A 22390-nucleotide genomic window follows, 5' to 3' on the forward strand; every position below is an offset into this window, starting at 1 on the left:
GAGGCCGAGAATCTGTTCTAGGTTTTTGTCTGAAGGTTAAAGGATCTATTGAAGCTGATGAACTTGTATATGATTCAGCAACTTGGATAACTCAAACGTTCAGAGTTAAATCTTACCAGGGCTATAGACATTATCGCTCCCGAGCGTCCTTTCCAGCTTGCTTTCTAATAAGAAACCATGGTACACTCAAGATCTTTGGAAAATGAAGCGAGCCACGCAACGACTAGAGTGCTACTGGCGGAAACATCACTGCTTATCCGACAAGACATGCCATAGGGCTCTCCTTGACTCCTATGGAGTGCCAATCAACATAGCAAAGAACTCGTTCTATGCTGCTTGTATTGCATCAGTGGAGTCTTGTTCAGCAGAGCTACCTCCCACCCTGAACCCTCTTCTAGAACCAACAAAAGCCTGCTGTGACCTATTCAACAACTTCTTTGCAGATAAAATCTCTCGGATAAGAGACAATCTTGATGCTGGTATTACAACAGAAACAATGAGAAAAATGTCCAGTGACTCCATGGACTATGTTAGACTGGATCACTTTGAGTTTGTAAATACCGATGAAGTGGACAAGCTTCCTAGTTGTGTAAGGAAGACAACATGCTCTCTCGATCCTTGCCCATCCTGGTTGACCACTCAAGGAGGGGATGCAGTAACAACATTACTTCAGGCTATAATCAATGCATCCCTTAGGGAGGGGAAGTTTCCATCTAACTTCTAAACTCAACATCTAAACTCAAACAAGCGGTGGTTAAACTACTTTTGAAAAATCCCTCCCTAGACCCTTTGATAAGAAATAACTACAGACCAGTCTCCTTACTACCATTCTTGGGCAAGGTGATCAAGAGGTCAGTTGCTTTCCAACTACAAGCCGTCTTGGATGAAACCGATTATCTAGACCCATTTCAAACCGGCTTCAGGGGGGGATACGGAGTTGAGACTGCCATGGTCGCTTTGGTTGATGATCTCCATCTGGGCATCGACAGGGGAAGTGTGACCCTGCTGGTGCTCTTGGACATCTCAGCAGCATTCAATACCACAGACCATGGGATCCTTCTGGAACGCCTGAGAGAGTTAGGTATCAGGGGCACTGCGCTCCAGTGGTTCGGTTCCTACCTCTCGGGTAGATTCCAGATGGTGAGGCTGGGGAACTGACATCCAGCATCCCGCAGGGTGCCATTCTGTCCCCCATGATGTTTAATATTAACATGAAGCCGCTGGGAGAGATCATCCGGAGGAATGGGACATGGTGTTATCAGTACACTGATGACACCCAAATATGTTTTTCTATGCTTCCGACTCTTGCAGTGACCAAAGATGGCATCTCTCCTCTGAATGCCTGCCTTGAGTCGGTAATGGGCTGGATAAAAACAAACTCAGACTGAATCCAGAGAAAACGGAGGTACTAGTGATAGGATCCCTAGGCCCAGGCAGGGAAGTTTGCCAACCTGTCCTGGATGGGGTCACACTTCCCCTAAAGGGCAAAGTTTGCAGTTTGGGAATACTCCTAGATCCGTCTCTGCAGCTGTCACCTCAAGTAGATGCAACAGCTAGGAGTGCTTGGTACCAACTTTGGTTGATATGCCAACTGCGTCCCTACCTGGACTAAAAGGACCTTGAAGCAGTGGTACTCGCACTGGTAATCTCTCGTTTACATTCCTGTAATGCTCTCTACATGGGGCTACCTTGGTACCAAGTTCAGAAGCTTCAATTGGTTCAAAATGCTTCAGCCAGATTGGTCACCAGAAAATCTAGGTTTGACCACATAACACCAATATTAAAATTTCTTCACTAGCTGCCGATCAGCTTCCGGGCCCAATACAAAGAGTTCGTAATTACCTTTAAAGCTCTATATGGCTAGGGCCCAAGTTACTTGAGGGAACCCCTCTCCCTATACAATCTGCCCCGCACTCTCAGGACATCTGGGAAGAAATTATTAGAGAGTGCAAAAACTAGGTTAACAACAACTTCCCACAGAGCATTTTCCGCCATAGCCACCAAGTTATGGAATGACTTGCCGGAAGAGATCTGCCTTATTACCACCTTAGATGCCTTCGAGAAGGCACTCAAGACGGATCTCTTCCGGCAAGCCTATCCACCAAATTTGCTGTAAAATATCCCACCTCCATTAGTACTGTATGTTTTATGAAAGTTAATTGTACTTTATTAATCTTATTGTACTGATAATATGCTATTGTTTTTACTGAATATATATGATATGTTTTATTGCTGGAATAATTTGTAATCAATCTACAGGGAGAGGCAGGAAATAGAAATAAAATTTATTATTATTATTATTATTATTATTATTAAAACCTGGAACACATTCACTGACATGGAAAGCACTAGGCAACATGTCTGAGTTGCTGGAAAATGTTTTTATCAATGGATTTTGGAAAACATGGGGAGGGGTCAGTTGCTGCTTTGAATTCCACACTGGGTGAAAGATGAGTTATACTGTATCTACTCATGTGTAAGTCTAGAGATTTTAGTAAAAAAACATGACCCCAAAAACCTGGACCAACTTACCCATGGATCTTTATAAGTACTGTGCCTTCACTCTTATCAAAAGAAAAAAAAAACCTTCCCTTTTCTGAAGGTGTGTCTCCACTGCGGAAATAATCCATTTTGACACCACTTTAACTGCCATAGCTCGATGCTATGGAATTCTAGAAACTGTAATTTTATGAAATATTTAGCCTTCTCTGTCAGAGAGCTCTAGTGCCACAACAAACTACCCTGAATCCGATAGTATTGAGTCACCGCAGTTGAAGTGGTACCAAATTGCTTTAATTCTGCAGTGTGGATGCAGCATAGGTACAGTGATGAAAGGCAAGAGCTTAGTCCATCCCAGGAGAACCTAAAAGAAGCAGACCTCTCTGTATTTTCTCTGTTGTGACACTTTCTGCCTTTTTAAATGTCTGAGCAGGGAAACAGCAGTGGTGGCAGCTCTTTGGCATTTTCCGTCAAAAGTGTTGAAAAAGCAAAGGGAGTCCGTGCTTCTTTTAGTTTTTCCCAGGATGGACTAAGCTCTCACCTTTTGTGACTCTTCTCAGAGAAGGGAATGGTTCCTTTTTCTATAGGAGTTAATGCTGTACCTTAATCCTTGCTATTATATTCTTACACATTTTTGTAACCCCATCCATGCCTGGTCGCCTTCCTCACACATCATACATACAGCCACCATTTACCATAGTTTCCTTCTCATCCATTAAGACTTCAGTGTGAGCACAAACAGTTACGCTGCTGGAATTTTGTAAGTTCCTTGGCATAGTTTTCCTTTGCTTCATCTTTTACATCTTTTGTAAAAGGCCCTTAAATTTTAACCTTGACTTATCCACAGGTCATATCATAATCCAATAATTATGACCCTAAAATCTACCCTCAACTTATACATCAAATCAAACAAATTGTGCCTTCTGGAAAGTCACAGTTGCAGTAAAACTATCAGTTACACTGGTGTAACTCTTTACTTGTTTCATTTCTGCAAGTAAAAAATAATTTTGGAAGTTTCCTCCCTGCTCTGCAAAAATCCAGGGTTTCCGAACAGTTTCCAAGTATTTGTTGTATTTGGGGATTTCATTCCATTCATGTGAACAAAAGTATGCTACAAGAAAATATATTTTTGGACAAAGACATGTATTATTTTGGGCAAAATTCACTCATTACTATGCAAACATATTGGACTTTTGCACAGAAAATACATGCAGGAAAACTACACTTCCCCTGTGCAGAAATCCATGTTTATACAAACTGTGCAACATTTATATAGTTTGCATTGGCACATGGATTCCTGCACCTCTCTCTCTCTCTCTCTCTCTCTCTCTCTCTATATATATATATATATATATATATAGTCCCTCAAAGTCACAAAACACAGAGAATAATAACAGAGTCCTAAATCCCATTGTTCATTCCAACTAGAGTAGAACTACTAATTCAAATTGGATTTACCTAAGTGTTGACTCATTCTTCAAAAATTAATTCAATGAGTTTACTCCAGTTGGGACTAGTAACAGGATTCTAGCCATTGATTTTTGCCCAAAACATTGTCACTAATGAAATCACAAAATATAAAGAATTTGGAGCTGATTTATTCTTCCTCAGTTGGATCTCTCAAGGGGTGATACTCCTGCCCCTCTTTTGGTCAAGAATGCAAATACTAAAGAGTCTTCTTCACATTTCAAAATCACTGCAGCATATGTAAGAGTAAGGCTTATACGGGACTGGTGACGGCTGGCTCTATCTAGAGTCCTATTCATGGTATAATGCACCGCTGGAATTCCCTGTTCACTTTTAACTGAAAGGGTCACTTAAAGGCTAAACAGATATCCCCGTCTTGTTGCTGTTGTGTGCCCTCAAATAATTTCCGACTTATAGTGACCCTAAGGCAAAGCTATCATGTGGTTTTCATGGCGTATTTCTTCAGAAGGGATTTGCCATTCCATCCTCTGAGGCTGAGAGAATGTGACTTGCCCAGGGTTACCCAGTGGCGGAGTCAGGATTTGAACCCTGGCTGCAGAGTCATAGTCCAAAACTCAAACCATTAAACCATGCTGGCTTTCCATCTGTCATTAATTCTCCCCCACCTTTGATTTAATGACAGAGTAGGAATCTCATTTATTACCTGACCTTGGCTTGTGTTCTGATCATCTCAATTTTCTGCTTCTTTGAGCAGCTCTTCCCACCTCTGTGGCCTGAGTCAACTGCAGCCTCATGGGACTTGCCTCTTTAGCTGGTGAACTCCCTAGCCTTTTGGATACATACAGTTAAACATCAGCATAGCCTGCATGACTATTCTTCTAAGTTCCACAATTTGCGTTCATGTTCTGAAGTTGATTGGTTCAACCTATTTTTATTCTGAAAGTGGGATAATCCACTTTGTTTGCAATGCTCACATTTGTGGGATGATCTCATTTTAGTTACCACCACTATACCCTTCATTTATTATTTTAAGACCAATCATTGTCAAGGTTTGGCTCTGCAATCCTTCAATCACCCAATCGTGTTAGTTAATATAGTCATTTTTGGTGTCTGCTCCACAGCACCAACTTGCACCGTTTGTGGCATGGGAATTCATGCCACAACTACTCCCATGGGACTCTTAAAAAGAACCAATTATAAACAAAAGGGCCATGTCAAAACAGCCCACCAAAGAGAAGAAGATAACACAAAGTGCCATGCCATGCTAAGTTTCCAAGGTGTACTTCATTTATGCACATACCAGACAACTGAACACACACTGTAAGGTTTTGAAAGAATAGAGAACTTTCTTCCTAGGTTCATTTCATCAGTTCATTTCTTGATCAGCAGATTTCAATCTCTGTGTGAGTAATTTCATGCACCATTAACTAGTGGGAGTTGGAGCATGCAAGGGACTGCCACTACACAGGACCTCTCAATTTGGGTGCTGTAAATTTGAAAGCCTTCCTCACCTTCTTCAACCATTATTATAGCAAGCCACATAAACCTATAATAGATCTTGACACTTCTAAGGATCTCCTTTTCATATAGTCCCATATAATATACATTATGAAACATAAATCTATATAAAACTCTTACCTGAAATCCAAGCCTGTCCTTTTCCCATTTTCAGGAATTCCTGGATCAGGGCATGTGTCTGATGCAACGGCATCCCCACCTTGACTCACTGTGGTGGATATAAAAAGAATGAATTGTTGGGTCATGAAAGCTGAATATACTTCAAAGAGCTTCAGGAGGGGGGAAAGGGTCATAAAAGTGAAAAGCATCATTCCTTGTGCTTATTCAAACAGAAAAAAAATCTAATAGAGCTGTTCTATTTCACACCCACTGTGGCATGCAGTTTGCTCTTCTGGGCCGCACTCTGCTGGGAATTTCCTCCTCCATTCAAACAAGACTCCTTTTTCTTACTTGAAACTAGCAAGATTGCCTGGCTTTGTTTTTAAACAGCAAAGACTTCAACAGCAAAGTTACCCTGATGTCAGAGTTAAACACAATGGCCAAGACTTTAATCGCAGTGGCATCATACTTACAGGAGGCAGTAGAGGTGGTAGTTATGAAAGAAGCTGTTACCTCTGCCTTACTGCCATGGAATGTAAGAACATGATGGTGTGTATGTGTATGTGTGTAAGAGATTGCCTGGTGTTAGGGGCTCTTGACCTATGAATACCAAAGGAGGGTCCTTCCTCCCTTAGCAAACTGGTCAGTGCCCAGACAGAGGAATCTGGCAGCCTTCCCCACCAGCTTTTGTTGCATAGAAGAGGATGGGCCTTAGAAGTACTAAATACCCCGTTATACCTGCATATGTCATCAGCAGGATGAGCTTCTCAGACGCATGGACACACCCAACGTAACGCCAGAGGTCTCTCCACTGCGTGGCCATAAGGGAAGTCTGTCTCACAGCATGAGCACTCCAACTTTGTCTGGTGCTCCTCAACTAGACTATTTACTACATCTTCAATCTGTACCAACTGCACTTATGTGAGCTATCAAACCACCAGCTAAGTAATATCAGTCACCCTAGGGACTGAAAATGAAATCCCAGAATGTTAAACACAGGTCAGTAAAAATAAATTAAAATTAATCACATTACAGCAAAAATCAGCTGCATGTCACAGTTTGTGTGTAAAGATTTCTTAGGCTTAGAGAGCTATGACTCTACAGACAGACAGACAGAAAGGCAGGTAAGGAAGCATGTGTGTGCACGCGTACACACACACACACACACACACACACAGACACAAATACACTTGTGGATGAAATACACTGCATAAAGAGAACAGATTGCATTTAAGTGTTTTTCTGTTGAGTTCTCAAAAGCATAAAAACAGTTTTTCTGTTGTTGTTTTAACATACTAACGCTTGCAGGACCAAACATGTCTCCCTACCTTTGAAAGACCTTTCTTAGGTACTAAATGTATGTAAACATCCTCTGTAAGGTATGAAGGAAGGATGGCAATATCCTTACATATTTTGAGGGCTGGAGGCTTATTTTTGTAATCATGGGGAACACTGGCCTCTTCCCCCCCCCCCCTTTCTTCCAATTTCTAAACTGTTCTTACTGTTATGGGAAAATGGGTCCCTCAGTAAGATTTGTGGCATCATAACTTCCCAAAATGCCTTTGCAGAAGAACACTACATCATGGCATAGTACTCTTTAACAACCGTTGTTGAAGAGAAAACATGACTGCCCTGATGTCAGGCCACAGACTCATCTAAATGATGTCCCTTTTCCACAGTTAACAGTCATATCCATAATGATGCTGCAACACATCAATGTACGAGTATGTCAAAACACCAGAAAAGTTCCCAAGCTGTTTTCATTTCGATCCTCATCAGTAAAACAAATAGTGACTCATTCTAAAATGCCATCAAACAACTGGTATTGTTGTCTTGAGATGTGAATCTTCATAAATTCCACTCTTGTAGGCAGTAACAAATAATTTTACCATTTTTTCTCCCCACTGTGAGAAAGTCCTTCAAAACTGCACAGTAGTCAAGGATGACTCGCAGTCTAGGATGTATTATGTAAAAATTAAAAAATGGGCTCACATGGGGAAAACAACAATAACACGATTTTGTCATGGCTTTCCATGCTGCACCTACTGAACTTAGAACAATAGATTGTGTTTTCTGTGAAGGAAGAGTAACTGAAAATCTGGGGGAAATGCACAACTGTTTGTTTAACAATGACAAGGAGTGTGAAATAAACAACAGTTTGATCAATAGAAAATTGATCCATATACAATATAATAATTTGTCAGTGGAACTAATAAAGAAATCAGGGTAGATGATAATGCTACAGTGCAATCTTATATAAATCTACTCAAAATTCCCAGTGAGTTCAATGGGGATTATTACAAGGTAAACTGGCATGCATATATCACAACCTTCTTGGTAACATACCTCAATATTAAAATTATCAGAATATTGTTAGGGATTTAACTTGAATTTACTGCAAACTCCTGTCCTCCAGTAATAGCCATATATTGAAAACATACACACTTCTAAATATTTTAATTGTACAGTATTTGTATTTAACAATACACCCAATGGGTTATCAAAATCACAAAAGTAATAAATAAAGATAGAGATATAGTTATAGATACACACACACACGCACACACACACACGTGTATCTAATGGTTTCCCTTAGAATAGGGTTGCCATAAGCCGGCTGGGGGCGGGACAATCCCGGGTTTTGACCACTAGGGGGCGTCCCTGCACGGTTTCCTCCTTGTCCCGGGTGGATGAGGTTGCCTTTGCTGGCCCTTGCAGAGCTGCACGCAGGGCTAATGAGGAGGACTTCCTCCTCCTCAGGCTGGGTCCTCCAGGCCTGAGCCTGTGAGGGCTGGCAGGGGGCGGGGCTGTTCCAGCCCCAGTCTGCCCCCATTGGCCAGCCAGACTCAGGAGGAGGAGTTCCTCCTCTCTTGGGCTGGGCTGCAGCCAGAGGGGAAAGGAAAGGGCCATTTCCTTTGCCCTTTTTTGGTGCCAGGGAGGAGGAGGAGGAGGAGGAGGATGAAGAGGAAGAGAAGGAGAAGGAGAAGGAGAAGGAGGAAGTACTGTATGTGTTTTTTAAACTGTATTTTTAAAGTGCATTTTTAAGCTGTATTTTTAAACTGTATTTTTAAAGTGCATTTTAAGCTGTATTTTTTAAACTGTATTTTAAAGTGCATTTTAAAGCTGTATTTTTAAAGTGCATTTTAAGCTGTATTTTTTAAACTGTATTTTTAAAGTGCATTTTTAAGCTGTATTTTTAAACTGTATTTTTAAAGTGCATTTTTAAGGTGTATTTTTTAAACTGTATTTTAAAGTGCATTTTAAAGCTGTATTTTTAAAGTGCATTTTAAGCTGTATTTTTTAAACTGTATTTTTAAAGTGCATTTTAAGCTGTATTTTAAACTGTATTTTTAAAGTGCATTTTAAGCTGTATTTTTTAAACTGTATTTTTAAAGTGCATTTTAAGCTGTATTTTTTAAACTGTATTTTTAAAGTGCATTTTAAGCTGTATTTTTTAAACTGTATTTTAAAGTGCATTTTAAAGCTGTATTTTTAAAGTGCATTTTAAGCTGTATTTTTTAAACTGTATTTTTAAAGTGCATTTTTAAGCTGTATTTTTTAAACTGTATTTTTAAAGTGCATTTTAAAGTGCCTTTTCTGTGTATTTTTGATGCTTTTAATGCTAACAATTGTCCCTTGCTTCGACAAGGATAGTGTGGTGATGATGTGATTTGAGTCAGCTTCTGAAGTTGAGAGAGTGTCACCTTCCAAAGTGTGGTTTTGGTGTATTTTTTGTGCTTTTAATGCTAACAAGTCTCCCTTGTTGTGACAATGATGGTGATGATGATGGTGATGGTGATATTGATATCAGCAAGCCTCTCAGGCATGGCCAATGTTAGCTGCTCTGATTTTTACAAACTCATGTGCAGTGAAAAAAAATCAAAGTCCCTTGACTAAGTACACACTTCTGAGAAGTAGAGTTGGTGCAAGAAACCTGAAACGGCAAATCCACTTCTTGTGAAACCACCTTGACATGTTCAATATGCATAGCCATGTTAAACCATGCTAAGTGTTAAACTCAAGGGGTTTGATTATGGAATAAGCCTCTGAACTATGCAAGAGGCCATGTTAAGTAAAGCCACGGGAAGTGCCCAAATGTGCTGTTGTGTGTGTTTTGGAATGGAGGGGGGTGGTTTGGGCAGAAAAGGAAGTCCATTTCTGCCATCTGACTAGGAATAATGCCCAAATGTCCTCCATTTTGATCATGCCTAAGAAACATGCATTTATATTAACATTTTTAAAAAGCATCAATTTTTTCCGCATGTCCTCCATTTTTATAAAATGTGCCCTACATTTGAAAAGGTTGTCCTACATTTGCCCTACATTTGTCCCGGTTTGGAGGTCCTGACTTATGGCAACCCTACCTTAGAAGAACAGATGTTAGAATTATGTATAGAGGTCTGGGTGTTGTTCTGAAACTTTTAGAGAATGCAATCAATACTGTAATCAAAATGTAATCAAATAATAAGTGCGGTATAACACAATTTCTTTTTCTTCCTATTACACATATAAGCTTTTAAGTGAAGCATGTGCTGTTCCGATACCAACAGAGATGTTGATATCAAAAGTAGTTCTAGCTGATAAACAAGCCATACAAACTCCTCTTGAGAGGACTCTGGAAAACATATTTTTGAAAATGGTGGACATTGTTTTGTTTTTTGCCTTTTCAGAACAACCCAACTGTATTGCACTGAAATGTTTCCATAGCTCAGAAGGAATTTAAAAGGCCTAAGTACAATACAGAAAACAGAATATGACATTTGAAATGAGATCCAGTATAAAGTATAGCTGCCCACCCCAAAGCTATGACAGATTTAGAATGGTATAAGGTATTTGCAATTGTGTCATTGAAGGAGGGGAAACAAGATGACAAACAGTCAGTAAAAGCTGTACACTGAAACAATAAAAGCTATAAATTCTCCATGTCTCTTCCAAAGGCATCATGGACAATTAATTTAGCTGAAAGCTTGACAAAGAAACCCGTAAATGCATGTGGGGGGAACTACCAAGGGGGGGGGGGGGAATTACAGCACTATATACTCATATACCTTAAAAACAGACATACAAATAAGCAGAAAATTGTTTTAAGTGTCTAATTGCCAGCCCATGGTGTTACCTAATGCATACTGATTAAGCTGTGTCATATAAATTTTTCGGCATATGTAATTCCACAATTCTTACCTTGACAAGGTGAACATAAAGCCTGATATGAGAATGGTATTTCAGATTGGTTGGTTATATAGGAATTTATAGGTCATAACACGGAGATCGATAGATCATATGCAGCACTTTTATTTATGGCCACAAATGGACCAATACATTTGGAGTTGTTGTAAGAGGGACATTCATGATCTCTGCAACTAGTCTCAGTCAAACCATCTGAACACACTGTTTTGGAGCAGCTGAAGTTCCAAAACTCTTTTCAATGGCAGCCTCACACAGAAAATGTTACAGTACTCTAAACAGGGTGTAACGACAACATGGGTCACCATGGTCAGATCAGATATCTATAGAGATTAGCGTAGTTGGTGCACTAAATTCAGATGCCCAAGTACACAGCCAAATATTGCAGAAAACTGAGAACTCAGATTCAGGCATGAATCCAGGATTACACCCAAATTGTGAACCTGTGTCTTCAGTAGGAGCATAAATCCCATCAGCACATTGTATCCTGATTCCCTGATCAGGAGTATCTAGTGTAGATTAAGTGTTAATTTGTTCACCTTCATCCAGTTCATTACTGATTATCATACATGGATTACAAGTAGGACAACTTCCTCAAATTTTGGAAGAAAGGAGAAATAAATATAGATGCCATCAACATACTGATAGTTCTCAAAGCAAATATTTGAACAGCTTCTCTAAGAATTGTTTTTGTAAGTAAAATAGCAAGACAGATCCCTGATGGATACTACAGGCCAGTGCTCAAGAGATCTAACAGAAATCCATAACCCATCCCCAAAGAAGGACCAAATCCACTACAGAACATTTATTCAAGTCCTATTCCAGAAACGTGGCTGAGAATATCATGGATGATGCTGTCAAATGCCTCTGAGAAGTCCAACAGGATCTTTGAGACTAAATAAGGCCTGAAACAGACAGGATTCAGGGGCTTGGCGTTCAGAAGATGCATGCCCTGGATCTGGCCTAAGGCAGCTCAAACCCAATGCTAAGGGTTGCTCAAAAAAGGGCTCCTTGCCAGCAGTCTGTTGTGGACCATAGCAGTGGCCAGCCTCAGGACCGCAGTGTCTGGTTGCCACGGTCCCATGCTGAATATAGAGCTCGAGGCCTGAAAGAAAGAAGCTAATAGCATAAATTTTTGTAGATTTCAGTCTACTTCCACAGATGCATGGTGTTGAGGGTCCAGGGACAGACCTATACTCTATGCTTTTGAGGAAACTCAAGTTTACAAAAGCTCATGCTACAACTTCTTTCTTTCAGTTAATCTCAAAAGTGCTCCAAGATCTTTTTGTATACTGATTTTCCAGACTAACATGGTTATGTCTGTGATTTCTAACAAACAACAGGACACCATAGTCTGCAATCCTGCATAGATGGACCCCTTCTTACTTTACTGACTTCACTGACACTTGTAGGACAATTAAGTGCATGTCTACTCATAAGTAGGTCCTATTCATTGCTATAAAAATATCCCCAGGTAAAGGAATATAAGGTGGTAGCCTTAAACAGCCTAAGAGCATTAAAAGTTATAGCCTAAGACACTGAGTGCAATCAATATTTGTTGACACTGATATTGAATTGTGCCTGACTGAATTACTCAACCTGAAAGGGATGCTGGGGGTACCTAAAATCACGTGTTTAACCTCCCCAATTCAAAATTCCCATGACACACATTTCTTTTTCTAAGAAGTCCCTATCCTATGACATGTCCAGGCTATAAAAAAAATAATTCATTTCTCCATGCAAGCTCAGTTTTGCAACTAGAATTATGGTTGAGAACTCCTCCCATTTCTGCAGATGGGGTTTGCTGCTTGTAAAACAGAAAACAGGTAAAGTTTTCCCCATCACTGTATATCTATGCTGAAAAGAAATTTATCTGATGAATCCCTTTCTTTTGCAAACACAAGTTTTAAGGGCAAGGGAAGTAACAATCCTGCTAAAAAAAAAAGGGGGGGGGGAAACCACATTCTGCTGGAGGATGTATCTTTCTTCTCCAGCATCTAATCACTTTTAATTCAGAGCAAGTCAGTCAGAATCAGCAAAACTTCCTCTGTATGTCATTTTTTTTCTACAGCAAAGTGTTGTCAAGCAGACACTGGCTGCATGGCATCTTGTAACAAATTCTTCTCTTTGCAAAATGAACTGACTCACTGAATATCTTGAAGACTCCTAAGAAAAGTAACACATGGAAACAAATCAAGATTACTGCTGATCATGTGCAACTGAATGACATGGATGCACTCTGTGCTAAGCAACATTTGTCATGCCAGCTTCTTTCTTCTGTCAGAGCTCCTGTGCCTCAAGCAAATGTATGGCAAAAGAACAGGGAGTGGAGTGTGTGTGTGTGTGTGGGGGGGGATTTAACAGGTGTATGTTGCTGTATACTGCAAACAGAGTCCTTTGATGAATTTTCTTTTCTGTTCTTAGTTAAAAGTGCAAGACAAATGAGGCAACCAGAAGTTTATATCAGAAAATATTTGAGAATAAAATGTTAGCAATAATCCTCAGGAGATTGACTGAGAGAATACCTGTTTGAGCGAAGAATCCAGAAAGATCTCTGCATCTCAGCTTGCTTTCTTGCTTGAATCCTTCCTTCCTGCTAAACCCTTCTTGCCCAATGGGCTGTATCCCAAGACTTGGCTACAGAAGAGCAGCCCCCTTGCTCCTCCTTGACTTAGCATATGGTGTTTTCTATATTAGTAGGAGTGGTAAATCTCTTCTGGCATTCAGTTTGAAGTTCAAATGAATTATCCAAAGTCCTGGACTCTTATCACCCAGATACCACTCTCTCAGCCCCTTGCTCCTCCTTGACTCTTTATCTGCTTCCTTCTCAGGAGATGGGTGCAAAATCATCTCCACCTAGGCAGCCTACCACTCCCAACCTAATGCAGAGTGGCAAGTTGAATGTGCAAAGTTGATGTCTGTAATTCGGTGTCGATAAGCTAAAAATCTAATTCAAATGCTTTTGTTAGAAGGGTAGAAAACATTTTAAAATTTTATTCTAAATTTAAGTGCAATGGCTACATTAAAAGCTTTACTAGAAAGCTGAAAAATATCTCCGCCACACATCCTTGTTTTGAACTTGGGAGAAAGAAAACAGCATCATTCATTTTTGAAAACTCAATTTGGGGTATGAAAACTCAACTGGAGTTTCTTTTTTCTTTGGCTGAGGATTTGCTTCATCCCATGTGCTGGCCTAGCTAACCAGGTAGATATTTAAGTTATTTAGGCGGGATACATACCGCCATATAGTACGTCTTCTATACGTACTAGGGTTAGGAAGGGGCGGTGCTTCCGCACCCCCCTAACCCTAGTACGTATAAAATACGTACAAGATGGCGGCGCCCCTTCCACATGGGCGCCGCCATCTTTACGTACTGGACGCATAGCGTCCAGACGTGTCGCGGCGCCTGTGACGTCGCGAGTCCGCGCCAGGCGCTTCGCAATGTCATAAAGGCGCCGCAAGAAGAAGCTCCATTTTGGAGCTTCTTTTTTGCTCCACGCGGGAGCCGCGCGGTTTGACTGCTGCGGCTCCCTCGCGGAGCAAATGGCGCCGGCGGGAGACCGCCGCAAAGCGGCGGTCTGTATCCCGCCTTAGATGACTTTATCCTTCTCCATAAGAGTACAAACCTGGTTTCTTAGGCACCTAGGGCACAATAGCCCTTACAAACAGACATTGCACATAATTCACAGGGCTGGAAGTGCAGATGCACTCCAGTGGCAGATAATGTCTTCCATATTATTAGTTGGAGTGGTAAATCTGTTCTGGTCTGAACAGATATTGTTCAGAAATCTGCTCTGGTATTTATTCTGAAGTTCAAATTAATTATCCAAAGTCCTAGACTCTATCACCAGATGAGTTCAGCATTTTGCATAGAGTCATGTCCTATCTTGGAGGGAAGCCTCCTGTAATGAAGAAGAGAAGAGTCCAAGTAACAGGCTCCAAGTACTGTAGAGCCAGAAGTAACCGGATGGCCTTTGCCATAGAAGTAGAGCCTGGACCATCCCTTTGAGAACCCGAAAAGCAGGAGCCAGAGATACTGTACCTTTCGAGCATCACAGACTAAAGCAGAAGCAACAGAAGAGGAGGACATATGTTGGCATGCTTCAAAAAACAAAACAAAACACTGAGATAATTAGATCAGCTGTACAGATTTACAGCTAATCATAAATCAATACAGCTGAGACAATTGATTTGTTTAAAGACAACAGTTCCACTATCTCCATTCAGCATCATGTGACATTCGCTGCTTTTTGCTTTCCTGGCTTTTGATTTATTCCTTGTGACTATTCTCTTCAGCAACCCCCTGCTTGGCTTTGGACCCTTCTTGGGCTCTTTCCACACTGCAGAAATAATCCACTTTGGCACACCATTTAACAGTTATGGCACCAGAGCACTCTGACAGAGAAGACTAAGTGTATTTGTTGTTATTGTTGTTGTTGTGTGCCTTCAAGTCATTTCTGACTTATGGCAACCCTAATGTGGGGCTTTCTTAGCAAAATTTATTCAGAGGAGGTTTACCATTGCCATCCTCTGAGGCTGAGGGTGTGGAACTTGCCCAAGGTGACCCAGTGGGTTTCCATGGCCGGGCCACGATTCAAACCCTGGTGTGCCAGAGTCCTAGTCTGACACTCAGACTACTACACAATGCTGGCTCTTACAAACCTGCAAATCCCAGGATGCCATAGCATTGACCCATGGCAGTTAAAGTGGTGTCAAATTGGGTGCACGCTTGGACTACTTTTAGCATTCAGACCCTGGACTACATTATCTACTTTCTGCAATTATGTTTCATGCTTGTCTAGTTTGGATTTTCCCTTGTTCATTCTGTTGAATTCCATGGCACTTGCAAGCTTGAAACAGGATGGATAGCTCCTTTAAAGTTCAGACTTTAGCCTGTAGTCAGTCCATTGACCCACTGGCATGGAACACATCAGACACCACTAATTTGTTTGCATCACAAAATATCCTCATTCTCTATATCTATAGTTATTCACCTGATTTCACATTTGTTGTTGTGTGCCTTCATGTCTTTTCTGACCTATGTCGATCCTAAGGCAAACTTGTAATTGGCATTTCTAGGCAAGTTTCTTCAGAGTGGGCTTGCATTGCCATCTTCTGAGGCTGAGAGAGGGTGACTTTCCCAAGGTCACCTAGTGGGTTTCCACAGGTTTTGCATACTATCTTCTTATATACACTTACCATTTGCCAACTGGAAGTTGAAAACAATGAAAGCCACTGAAAGATTCTAATTAAATATGCTAAATCTACTTGATTGTGGCATTATTATTTTCCAGCAATATAAAAATCATAACCAAACTTCTTCTCATTCAGTTAACACTGAAACTTAAATAAATGTATATTTTACAATCCAAAAGCATGTGGTTACTCCAGATTATACCACACACAATCCATTATATTTCCCAGCAACCATGGCAAGTCACTCTTCATGGTTTAGTTCATGTCACCTTTTCTGCAGCAACCTGAATTTTATGTGAGGTGTCCCTCATTTCAAGCTTCATAACCTGCTGAATGAAGAAGGAACATTCTTGGACCTCAAAGGGTTTGAGCAATTTTATGGGGAGCTAACTAGGAGTCAGGCAGGCATACATCTCCCTTCACACTGTGGAATAAGATGGAATAATCTTGAGCAAGTTTAAGTTAGAATAAAGACTTTGTACAGACGTCCCAGGAGATATCAGTGAGCAGAAGTTGGCAAGAATATAATATTCTACGTGCAGATCTTCTCTATAAAATAGGCAATTTTCCTCTCATTCCAGGATAATAATGTCAGCACATTGTTGGCATATATTACAACAGTTACCCTATTCTACATTACAGTTACATTTCTAATACTCTAGGAATACAACAAAAGAACAAGTCTTAATGAGATAACGGGACCAACTATCATTGATGAAACTAATTAAGTGCCAACCTTTTGAAACAAAATGGTTGAGATGTAAATTCATGCACTTTAGATGATGTCTGAATACTGAGTCAAAATGGGCAATTCTGGAGGCATTCAGACCTTTTCCAGAACAAAATGAGTTTTCCCCAGGGAGATCAGATCCAGATTTTCTTAATGTATTGGGACAGCTGATAAAATACCTTCAGTTGCCAAAATCTTCAGAACAGTTCCTGTTTGCACTTAAAATATAAACTAGATCTGTTCTGAAAGCATGTCTGTAGTATCTGCCTGAGAGATCACCGCCATAGTTAATGAGCAGTGCTCCAAAACACACTACAGAAATAATCCAGTTTGAGACTTTAACTGCCTTGGATCAATGCTAGGGAATCCAGAGAATTGTAGTTTATTGTGGCACCAGAACTCTTTGATAGAGAAGCCTAAATGTCTCACAAAACTACAATTCCCAGATTCCCCTAGCATTGAGTCAGGGTAGTTAAAGCAGTCTCAAACTGGATTATTTCTGCAGCGTGTTTTGGACTAGTGTCCAAGAAACTGTTATAAAAGGTTCCCTTCAGAAAGCTTGCCTGAATGAGGAGGGCAAAAATGAACACAAATCCATACTAAACAAATAAAAAAGGGACATATATACAAAGGCTTTTGCGGATGAGGCTGATAACATTAACACAAAATGACATTAACAAGAACCATGTTTTAAAAAGAAACACCCATTTGAAATACATCCTGGCTCTACACTGTAGAAATAATGCATGACACCACATTAAGTGCTGTAGCTCCATTCTATGGTATCCTGGGATTTGTAGTTTTATAAGGTCTTTAGCCTTCTCTGCCAAAGCATGCTGGTGCCTCACAAGTATCAATCCCAGAATTCTGTAGGGTAGAGCCATATCCGTTAAAGTAGTGTCAAACTACCTAACTTCTATAATGCAGATGATTCATCGAACTCTTTTGGAAGGCTGAAGAGAATTATTTGCCTCTGACTTCACTGTAGCACATATAGGCCAGATATCTGTGCCTGAAGTGTCATTTTTGGAAGGGAGTCTGCAAAATTAAGCCAGGTGGCAGTGGCAAAATATCAGTTCCCAGGCCTTACTCCCAAACTGAAGAAAACAACTGCAACAATAGCAACCACCACCACCACCACATCCAAAAGAGATTCATTCAAATGCAATTCATTTACGATCTCAAATGACAAATTGCTGATTTAACAAAAATGTGTCTCCTGTCTGGAAGACTAGCCTCTGCACCAGAAGATTTAAAAGTGGTCAATATAGCCTGAATTTATTAAAAGGAAAAAAGAAAAGAATGCAGGCATCCAGGAAATTAGCTTAATGTTTCTTCTGGGTAAAGCAGTAGAAAGTATTAATTATTAAGCTCATAGAAGGAAACGTTTTGCTGCAGAATCAAAATGGATTTTCTGCCGCCCCCCCCTCCCCAAATCTGCAAATTCCTGCAAATCTTGTCCTTTCACTATATTAGATTTTTCTGACAGCATTAGCAAGTATATGGACAGGGATCACCTGGTTTACATTATGCTTTTTACTTAAAATCCCGTATTAAAGACTCCTGAGCAAATATTGCAGTCCCTAAATACATATTTTTCTTCTTATGGATTGGTAACTGTTTAAGAGGTAGGTGTAGTGGTTTGCGTATATTGGACTAGGACTCTGGGAGACCAGAATTTGAATTCCCACTCAGCCATGATGACCCACTGAGTAACCATTCATATGCTCTGAGCCTTAGACTGCATCTGCACTGTAAAAATAATGCAGTTTGGTACCATTTTAACTGCCATGGCTCAGTACTACGGAATCCTGTGATTTGTAGCTTGTCATGGCACCAGAACTCTCTGATAGAAAAGGCTAAATATCTTGCAAAACTTCAAATCCCAGAATTCCATAGCACTGAGCCATGGCAGTTAAAGCAGTGTCAAAGTACATTTCTCTGCAGTACAGATGCAGCCTTAAAGGAAGGCAAAGGCAAAACCCACTCTGAATAAAGTCACCTTATCTTGAATGACCTGAAGAAACACAACAGCAGCATCAGCAACAACAACAACTGGTTAAAGGGGGAGGAAAGGCAAACTGAAAGTATACATGGATATGTTTAACAACCAAGAGTTTCTTCAAGCCTCTATAATGAAACAGTACTTTTCAACTTGCTCTGAATTTGGAGGTTTGCAATGAGATGGTCATGTGTTCTAAGGACAAAAAATATTTTACATTGGTTTAAAAATAAAGTTACTCTTGAAACTTTGAGAAGAGTAAAAAAAAATCTCATTAAAATGGTAAATGCGATTTAGTGTAAGGAATTAATAAATTTCTCATGATGGCAAAAAATTTAACCTCCTCGATCTTGTGATTCAACCCAGCAAGCAGACACTCTGAAAGTCTGAAAATGTCATGTTGAGGATTGTCAGAAAAGGAATAAAAAAGAAAACATGCTTCTATACAAATCTGTAGTGTATCTGCATTTGAAACATGGTTCTCGTCAGCTCAGCTCAAAAAGGATATTATTGATCTGGAAAAGGTGAGGAAAAATATAATCACCATGATCAAGGAGTGGGGACAACTCTCTTATGAGGGGCTTTTTAGCTTAGATAAAAAGTGATAACAGGTATGATAGAGCTCTATAAAAATATGCACAAGCTGAACAGAGAAATGTTTTTCCCCTCTCTCATAATAATAGAACCCAGATCACCAAATGAAGGTAAAAAGATTCAGAACAGACAAAAAGAAGATTTTCACACACTGTATGGTTAGGAAGTCACTTCCACAGCAGGTAATGATGCCGCCAATCTTCCAAAAGAGAGGAGCAGACAAATTACTGTACAGTGATCGATGACTGTGAGTCATAATGGTCACATATTAGTCATCTAAATACCTGTTTTATTGCTTTTGAATGCTGGCGACTGGAGAATGTAAGCATATATCCTTGTGCTTCTATCCTGCTTATGGGCTTCCTATAGACAGATTGGTCATTGCAGGAACACAAACCTAGACCAGAAGACTTTGTTCTTATCCAGTAAGGCTTTTCTTATGTTTTTATGTAATACACAGCCCAGTCTGACATTGTTGATGGCATCTGTTTTCTGGACAAATCTCCTATTTGTTCCAAGAAGAAGCTGGTAATTCTTATACAATATTACTGAATGTATTTACTTAACTGAAATGGAGGGTGGGGGACAGAACAAAAATATCTCCCTAAGATATCTTTGTCACATAATATCCTCAGACAAGCCAAATAGAGAAACACAGAAAAACATCAGCGTTTGTACATTGTGGACATGGATTTTATTTCAAATGGCAGGTGTCTTCAGTTTGACAAATTTGTAAATAGGCAAGACTTGACAATGGATATAGTGTCTGTCTACAAAGACAAATGTAAATGCTAGTGTCTGTATGCAAGGCAGAAGTTCTAAATAAGGAGAATGAAAATAAAATATTGTTACTAGCCAAATTAACCGTATGGTTTTCAGTGTTACATACATTTCGGTTTCTTGATTATTCTTAGGCACGTTAACCTGGGAAAAAAATACTTTTCAATACTGAAAAGAAATGAACTTCTAAAATGAACCTGTTGTAGATATATAATTCTGAATTAATAGAGTTCTTCATTTTAGGCACTGAGCTGGAATGCATGAGCGAATGGTAAAAGTTTTATTGAAACCTTTGATTGAAAATTTGATTGGAGCAAACATTCAACATTTTTCTTGCTTTAAGGACTATTTTAAGAAAAGATTAAATGCTTAAGAACAATTGTTTCCTGTGCACAATGTTTGTAACATGACATTGTTTTCATGTCCTCATAGAGGCATGTTCTGTAAACTTTGCCACTTTATATGATGCCATGTACAGAGCCCTTTCATATTAAAGAATTATAGTGTTATTATTCCACTTTAACAGATATGGCTGCATCCTATGGAATCATGAAAATTGTAATTTGGTGAGTCATCCTTCCAAAACCTTCCAAAACTGTCAATCCCATGGTTCCAGAGGATGGAACCATGGCAGTTAAAGTGAAATCAAAGTGCTATAATTGTGTAGTGGAAAGGGTCCTAGATATCCATGTAGTGGAAAGGGTCCTAGATATCCAGCACTTGTATAGGTAGAGCACTGTGGACCAATTATGTTTCATTGACAGTCATGCCGTGCTTAGAATGGAATGGCCTGAGGGTAGGGTTGCCATTCATCAGGACTTCCAAACCGAGACAAATGTAGGACAAAATTTTCAAATGTAGGACACATTTTTTTGTGCCCTAAATTTGAATAGGAGCCTTGGAGGCTTTCTCTCTCGGCCTGGGCCCCGCCCTCGGCAGGGGCAGGGCCCAAGCGGGGAGGGACTCCTCCCCTTCAGAGAGGCTTTCCCTCTCAGCCTTGGCCCCGCCATTGGTGGGGGCGGGGCCCAAGCGGGGAGGGACTCCTCCCCTTCAGAGAGGCTTTCCCTCTCAGCCTTGGCCCCGCCATTGGTGGGGGCGGGGCCCAAGCGGGGAGGGACTCCTCCCCTTCAGAGAGGCTTTCCCTCTCGGCCTGGGCCCTGCCCTCGGCAGGAGTGGGGCCCAAGCGGGGAGGGACTCCTCCCCTTCAGAGAGGCTTTCTCTGCAGGCCTTGGCCCAAGCTGTGAGGGAAAGCCTCCCTCAGCTTGCCATATCTCACCCGGGGACGGGGGCAATCCCGGGGGCGGCGCCAAACCGGGGCGGGACTGTGCGGACCCACCCCAAACCGGGAAAGTCCTGCCCCCAGGTGGGATATGGCAAGCCTACCTCAGGGATAAGTAGAAGAGGCAGTTGACACAGATGGAGGAATCCATTGAAGGTTGATCAGGGGCTCAGTTATAATTGAATGATTACTCAATTAATGAAATTTGACTTCAATTATGAAGAGTGACAACTGGCTGCTAGTTGCTAGACTCACCTTTTTTGGATTGAGACTCGAGGGTGAAAGGATAGATCCTCTTGTTTCTAACTGGATGTAAGGTAATTTTTGTAACCATTTTATTATTTTATGATGGCTGTATGTCGTAATAAATTAATTGAGATAGATTCCCTTGGAGCCAAGGATGTACATTTTCATAAATTTTAATTTTGCAGGCAAGGGCAAATAATTTTACAATTTTTATCCCTGTTGTTAGAAAGTCCTTGAAAATTGCACTGATTTCAAAGATTATTCCCAGTTCAGCACTTATTGTCAAGTGTTCTGCACAGAAAAGAGCATTTTCTCCAGAGCAAAAAAGGTCTATGCAGATACAAAATTGTTTTTTTACGAAGAAAACTACTTTTCTGCATACCATGTGCATTTTTTTTTATTTACAATAAGTCATGAACTGCAAAGGATTCTCCTTTGCAGGGTTTTCTGACACTTGAGAAGTCAATTTTCCAACAATTTCCCAACTATTTTTGAATACTCTTTCTGTCTTTTCTTTGAACTGGAGTACTGAGGCATAGAAACACATGGGGTACAGTATGTGGATTTCTCCTCCCCTCCTAGGTTTTCTCAGCTTGCTCAGTCCATTCTTCTGCCCTTCAGATTATTTTGGTTATCATTTGGGACCAGATGGGGATTTTCTCTTTCTTTTTTCCGGTTTTACCTAATCTGCTTTGATTAATAATAACAACTGGTTCAGGCAGAGACCCAGTGCCATCATGGGCACAACTCCTCTTTCCCTCCCTGTCTGGGAGCTTTCTTAAAGCATTTCTGCAGGTGACACCCGGTTTTGTCAGAAGATGTGGGCCATCATCC

The 22390-nt window shown here is 40.4% G+C and overlaps 1 protein-coding gene across 3 annotated transcripts in view; it reads right to left on the minus strand.

Moving 5' to 3' along the window:
* Positions 1-22390, minus strand: part of CSMD1 (CUB and Sushi multiple domains 1) — a 1238710-nt gene that overhangs the window by 409055 nt on the left and 807265 nt on the right. For all 3 annotated transcript variants that reach the window (XM_089531085.1, XM_089531084.1, XM_089531086.1), the window contains exon 8: positions 5566-5653. In XM_089531085.1, the coding sequence (XP_089387211.1) occupies positions 5566-5653 (88 nt within the window). The remainder of the gene's footprint in view (positions 1-5565; positions 5654-22390) is intronic.

The sequence above is a fragment of the Sceloporus occidentalis genome, unplaced genomic scaffold, assembly GCF_023333645.1.
Source record: "Sceloporus occidentalis isolate IW3139 unplaced genomic scaffold, rSceOcc1.0.p SCAF_6, whole genome shotgun sequence".
Lineage (NCBI taxonomy): Eukaryota > Metazoa > Chordata > Lepidosauria > Squamata > Phrynosomatidae > Sceloporus > Sceloporus occidentalis.